Source organism: Anopheles coustani, chromosome 3, assembly GCF_943734705.1.
Source record: "Anopheles coustani chromosome 3, idAnoCousDA_361_x.2, whole genome shotgun sequence".
NCBI classification, from domain to species: Eukaryota; Metazoa; Arthropoda; class Insecta; order Diptera; family Culicidae; genus Anopheles; species Anopheles coustani.
This window is the reverse complement of record NC_071288.1, coordinates 46,196,235-46,202,637: the sequence shown is the minus strand read 5'-3', so window position 1 is coordinate 46,202,637 and position 6,403 is coordinate 46,196,235. Positions and strand designations below refer to the sequence as shown.

The 6,403-nt window shown below is 45.0% G+C and overlaps 1 protein-coding gene across 1 annotated transcript; it reads right to left on the bottom strand.

Moving 5' to 3' along the window:
* Positions 1–3,820: 3,820 nt before the first annotated feature.
* On the bottom strand, positions 3,821–4,485 carry LOC131259011 (protein D3-like). Its single transcript, XM_058260421.1, has 2 exons — positions 4,058–4,485; positions 3,821–3,971 (listed from the first exon to the last, which is right to left on the bottom strand). The coding sequence occupies exons 1-2, from the start codon at positions 4,483–4,485 to the stop codon at positions 3,821–3,823; spliced, it is 579 nt and encodes a 192-aa protein (XP_058116404.1).
* Between the last annotated feature and the right edge of the window lie 1,918 nt (positions 4,486–6,403).

The following is a 6,403-nucleotide window of genomic DNA, read 5'->3' as shown; positions in this document are numbered from 1 at the left end:
AAAGGAAAAGGTTCATTTCATCCAGTGGATAACCAAAGAATTCTAACATTTGGTGGCGGCTCATCACCCCATCCGTCGACACGACAAAGATGGAGAAATATACTGAGCATGAAGTGTTCTTTCATTTTACAGTTTGACGTATTTAAAGTGATTCGACTTGGTAAAACGATTACCATTTCTAGATCAGTGAAGAAAAGCTAAAACCGAGGAGCATTGCAAGAAACAAATAACGAATTTTTGTTCTTAACCAAGGACAATAAATAAAATTTTAAGGATTTTCTTTGTACTTTAAAGCAGACAAAAGATAAATATCAATTAATATCATTTCTCCGAACGGTGTAAATTAAGATTAATAAATCCTGACAGTTCTGCTCCGAAACAATGGCTTTCCGGTGCGTGCCTTCTCCTGATAAAATGATGGATGAGATGCAAATTTCATCCGACTTTGCAACACTAAGGTCACCGAGTCACTCCAAAACGTTCTAGAAAATCGATGGCATCCAAACTTGGTAGAATATTTTTTCCCGATTTTCCGCAACTCAAAACGGTGAGACACATAATTTATTATTTTAATGTTACTATCAGCTTTCCATCGTGCAGATACATCCTCATTCCTTTCCAGTCCCATAACATTGACAGGGTGGTTATCGCAAGCGAAAGATTCTACACTGTTTCATCGCAGATAACTCGAACCGATCTACATATGCAAACCCGTGATAATGAACAAACACTCGACAGGTGAAAAACAGATCACGAATGGCAGCAGTGTGGTTCATGCAAACCCCTTGCTGAAAACTCTCGTTTGCATGCTCCTCCAATGGTTCCTTTTAAAATTTTCACTCCACCTTTTTTCCCCGGGTTTGGAACACGGTTAATAATTGCGTTGATGATGTTTAATCTATTTATTCGCCGGAATTCCGCGCTCGAGCGGTTCCATCCTGGATATTTTTTGTGCACAACCGTGAGCTGGATACAAACGATGCATGATAGACGGTGTGATAGCGATGAAGTACGAGGTAGAGGAGAAAAAAATACAAACAGCCCAGCCGTACCGGCATCAAATTTACGAAACATGTCATATCATCCACCGCATTCGCTAAAACGGGCTGTATTTCGCAGAGAACCAAAGGGTTTCTCTTTTTCTTTTGCACCCGGCATTCCCGGTATGCTGCAGGATTGGTCTAGGAAAATGTACGCTCAGCATACGGTGGAGGCAATGATTTGCGGTACCGAAATGGATCTTCATTGAAAGCGATCGCGGGCTTACCGCCAACCGGCATGGGGGTAGTAGTCCATCCTGTGCTAAATCCTAAATCCTGCACGATGACCGAAAAATTGCCCCACTGGTGACGAAAGGGACGGAGGGGAGGCGGGGACATTTTTCCATGAGCACCACGAGCGAAAAAGAAAGTGCAAGATCGCTATCCAGCCCAGCCCTAAACATACTTTCCCACATGACGTACGTACAGTCCATTCCATGTCGGTGTACGGCGTGAAGCAACTTTTCACTCAGTTTATACTTCCCGCGTTTATTTTGTCTATCTCGCTTTACGCTACATTTTTTTGTTGCAGTTTTTCCACCTCTTCTGAAAAGATCCGGGCAAATGGCCAATTACAAAAAGGGGCGCAAAAAAGACATGCCACGTTGGATGCCATCCAGGCCGCTCGCAGCGCGTCCGGCGCTCGGAAGGGATTAACATTTTAATAATGTTACTACATTGGAGTACAATCTGCGAAATGGTACCAATTGAATTTTTTGGCATACCAGAACCCGCACCACCAATCGTGTTCCGGGGTATGGATAAGCGAGGGTACATAGGTGCCTTTATTCGCTGTAACGTTTCGTCGTTATTTTTGATGCTCGATTTTGAACTCGCTCTGTAACGCCTGGGATTTCCCAAACATGTGAAATTACCATAAACGGAGTGTTGTATCATCTTGCTTACGGCTTGATGGTTCCACAGGCGAACTTTGGGGGTAACTAACGTCGGTTTAATAATATAATTTTGAAATTGTTCGGACAGATTATACTCAAAAGAGCTGCAATATAAATCCTTGGTGCAGCTAAACAAAGATCTTATAGTTTCCACTTTTCAAAGGGGAAAAACAACAGCTTAGATACAACCTGTAGTACGTTTAAAATGCGGTATCAATAATTTTACAATTTAGATTGAAAACTATCAATTATTTATATAATTTTTTGAGATATTTTACAGGTTTCCTCCGTGTACACTGTAAGATTACAAATAAAATACAAACTAAACTTAACTACAATTGTTTAGTTATGCAACAACGGTATGAAAAACACAGAGAAAAAAATTAAAACAAGTCGTTCTTAATTCACTTAAATAGTTGTGTTGGATTTGTTTTATCGTTAGCGAAGAAAAATCTTATGAATTTTTATGAAATTTTAGTTTATTATACATTTGACAATTGTGGTTACAGACACTTCTTGCTACACTTAATGCATGACCAGCTTCACATAGTAGATGAAAAAATATATTTTATTTTTATTTCATCTTATCCTACATCTTATCTATTCCTAAATCTTATCCAAAATCTTCCATTAGTTTAAAAAGAAAACGAAATAATTTTACGCGTATGATGTATCATTTCAGGCTCGCAGCCAATCGGGACCCCCCTTCAACCGCCTCCTTCCAATGTAACCTTGTCAATTTGCTAACTCAAAGCAATGGAATCCAATCGTTATACTCTAGGGAGCCGCTGCTGTCTCTTGTTAAACTACATACGCACTGGCGAAAGAACCACGACCCCCCGGCCCCATAGATTGCGTGTATAACGAGTGGAATAAAATCATCCAAATGAGAACGAAGCGCAACATTCGCGTCCCACTGGCGAATCCTCGGTGCTTCTCACAGGGTGAAGCAGATGAGGTTGTGCACCGTGCAATCATGACTCATTGCTGTAATTCAATCAGCGAAAGTGCAACGGTTATCCAGAACGGATGCGAACTCGGGTTGGGGGTCATGAGTGAGTTTGTGTATGTTTATTTATTTTTTTGGTTTTGAACGCACAAATTTGGACAAAGCGCTCGTAAGGTCGACAGAAGGACCTTTGGTGGCGCAAAAGAAAAGCTCCCAGTTTTGCTCATAATCAGGTCAGGTTGAACACAATTAACTATTCCACTCGCTCACCGGCGTTACAACGTTGCAAATCTACCTACAGTTTGCCAAACTTTCCCTGCCCGGCTTACGCAACCACCCGTCGAGCTGAAGGATAAACAGTGCTACGTCCTCATCTCTCTCGGGCGAACCTTGACGCTCTCGCACACTTCGGTCAATATTTATTCGAGTGTTCGTACGGGATTAAAGGTTTCACGATTTAACAGTTTTAATATTTTAACAGCTTGCGCACCGGTATTGAACGGAAACCGCTTGCACAATGCGGTCGATTGGCGAACGATACGAAACATACACGTGTGCCGTCGGTGTTTGGAATGGAAAGCGGATTTTCGGTGCTGTAACCGAACCGTTCGGCTTGGCTTGGCGAGCACTTGGAGCTGAAATGTCAACAGTGAAGTGGTTGTCACTTCACTAGCGCTTCAATCGAACTGTTGTAATGAGTTTTATCGCTACCGGAAACGATACGATCGACGTTCATCGATGCGGCGGCAGAAGGAAGTTTCGGAAACCGCAACCACACTATGAACACGCTGGAAAACGCTCCGCTCACCTCGGTTTGAAATGCACGCGAAAGGTCGAACACAAAATGGACGGCCGGTGGTGTGTTATTTGATCGCGATAATTGATTTCGATCGGTTGGCAACTCGGCAGGGAACTGTTCGCCGCCATCGAGGTCGTCAGTAATCGTCGGAGGGTGGAAATTTGGCCAGAACCACCGGCACGTAGTCGTCGTACTGCGCGATGAAGAAGTTACCGGCCACCGGCTGGCCTAGGCTGTACCGGCGAGCGAAATCTCGCGTGCTGAAGCGCACCCTCGGCGTCCGGTTGCTATCTCGAGGGTTGGGAAAAAGAATCAGCTTTGAAGGCAATGCGGGGTGGGAAAAGCCCCACCCCGCGGGCCACACCGAACATACTTGCTTGACGCGCGCGGTGCCTCGGAATAGTCGTTCCAGGACTGCTGGCGAAAGACGAGAAAGATGTACCGGTGGAAGCCGACGCCGGAGCGAGGGAAAACCGGCACGTACTGGAACAGCGTCTCGCCGTTCTGCACATGCCGGCCCGGGATGTTGCCGACCAGCCAGTGGGCGAACTCCCGGTTCGACGGCTCCATCCGGCTCGGCGAGTCCGGATCGATCATCACCAGCGTGTGCAGCGCGGTCGGGTCGGCGTACCACTCGACCTTCGGTTCCTCGCGCACCTCGGTCGGCGACAGCTCCTTCCCCGCGTCGACCAGCTTCTTCCCGCGGTACACCACCTTCGCGAACGACTGCGGCGCCCGGTCCACCAGCACCGGCACGATGTCGTGCTCGGCGAAGAACTGCCCGATGTCCGCCTGCGCCATCTTCACCGTTCCGTTGCGCGCGATACACTGAGACGGAGTTCGGACGGCGATAATCCAACCCTCCCCCTCGTCTTCGTCGGTTAGCAGGGAGAGGGAGAGGGAGGGGGGGAGCAGAGGGAGACTGAGAAGCGGAACTGCGCTATCGCCACTATCGCGCGATCATGGTGAAGGTTGCGGCCGACAAAACACCGAGCACCAAGTGTAGTGTTTACGAGAGCACTCGGGCGATGTCTGATTCGCCCGCCGGACAGACCCCTCCCCCCCCCCCCCGGGAGATAACCACGCAACCCCGAGCCGTGAGATGCAACGACTAAATCATCATCTTCGTGCGCTTGTGTGCGTGTGCGGGCCGTGAGAGACAACATTTACTTACCCGGAAAGGCGACTAGTTGAGCTGGCTGCAACTGCACTTGATGGAGCTATCCGGCGGAACGATGCGCCTTATCAGCGCTTCCGATCGGCCGGATTTTACGCCTCAATCGTAACCGCAGCCACGAGACAAGCACGGCCGAGGCACGGTAGCACGTTTGTTCGATTGGTTCTATTTTTGGCCCGGCACACCACGGCCAAAGGCGACACTAGCCGCACCGTAGCAGTGAACTTGCTCGGAGTGGACAGGTTATACCTCCAAAGGGCTCTGAAACAAAAACAATGAAATAAAAGATAGATGTTTAGTCACCTCACGGAATTTACAAATTAATCAAAAACCAAAATCAAATAAAATAAATGGTAGAACAAACAAGATTAAACTTTAATTACCATGTTTTATTAAAAAGTATGTTCGTTTACGTTCGGAACAACATCAAATACACAAAAAATATTTAACTACTAGCTTGACGACGCGCGGTGAAGAAGGGGTTGAGAAGAGATTTTTGGTTTTTACTCTTTACATGGTTTTTACCACTACATTTAAAAAATTACAATAACAACATATTTTATATGATTGATATTTAATCGATTTCTCTGTGTTGTATTTTCCCAGTGAACCAATTTACTCAAAAGTAGCTTTTTTGAAAAAAATCTTCATAAATAGGGAATTTACAGCGTCTTAAAAAGAGCGGTCAAAATGACTGCTAAAAGCATTTTTGCGATTTTTTAAAGCAATATATTTTAGTGTTTATCAGTAAACCGGAAAAGCTATACTAAAGCTGAAATTCACCCAAATAGATAGTTCTTGTTTTCATCTACCGTATGTAAATTTAAATCTCACATAGAAATACAGTTAAAGAGGTTACGAAGAACGACAAAAACATAATACATGATGTTATTTTATGATGTTCAACTATGAAAGTTGGTGTTCAAATGGATTGTTCCATCTTTATCTTTATGCATTAAAGTTATTAAAGCCACTGTAATAAATTTTCTAAGATTTGTCATTGCGTACAACTGCTCCAAAAGTCTACGACAAGCTGGAAACTGACGTTAAAGTCAATCTTCTATTTTTACCCCGAACCGATGTCGGTGTCAATATGGTCAATTTCCCATCGTGCGACAACTGCACAGCCGACTTTTTCGCTTTTCTTAATCGTACATTTCTGCCATCGCGAGGTCCTCTCGTCATTTTCCATCTTCTTCTTGTTTCATTCCTCTGTTTGCTTTTCACTTATTTTCGCAAGCGGCTCGCATCGATGGATTGCCGACCAGACCGCTTTACGGTGGCCATGTTATTCGATTAAAACTTTTACCGCCTGACAATACGCTTGTGATTCCGACTGCTTCCGTCCCAAACGTCAAACAGTCGTCGAAAAGTTTCTCGTCACATCTCGGTGTTTGTCCAACCGACAATGGCGATTAGCAGCAATGATGTGCCCAGTGCTAGAACGCGTTATTTTTACGAGATTATTTCCATTCCCCTCCATCGTTGTTCTTCGGCTGGCCGCGCTTCAAGTGGCCAATTTGTTGCATGCATATTTCCCAC

Coding starts and splice junctions, on each gene's coding strand:
- LOC131259011 (XM_058260421.1), bottom strand. CDS start 4,485: ATGGCGCAGGCGGACATCGGGCAGTTCTTCGCCGAGCACGACATCGTG. Junction 3,972..4,057: donor GCACCGCGCGCGTCAAGCAA/GTATGTTCGGTG, acceptor CCCTCGAGATAG/CAACCGGACGCCGAGGGTGC.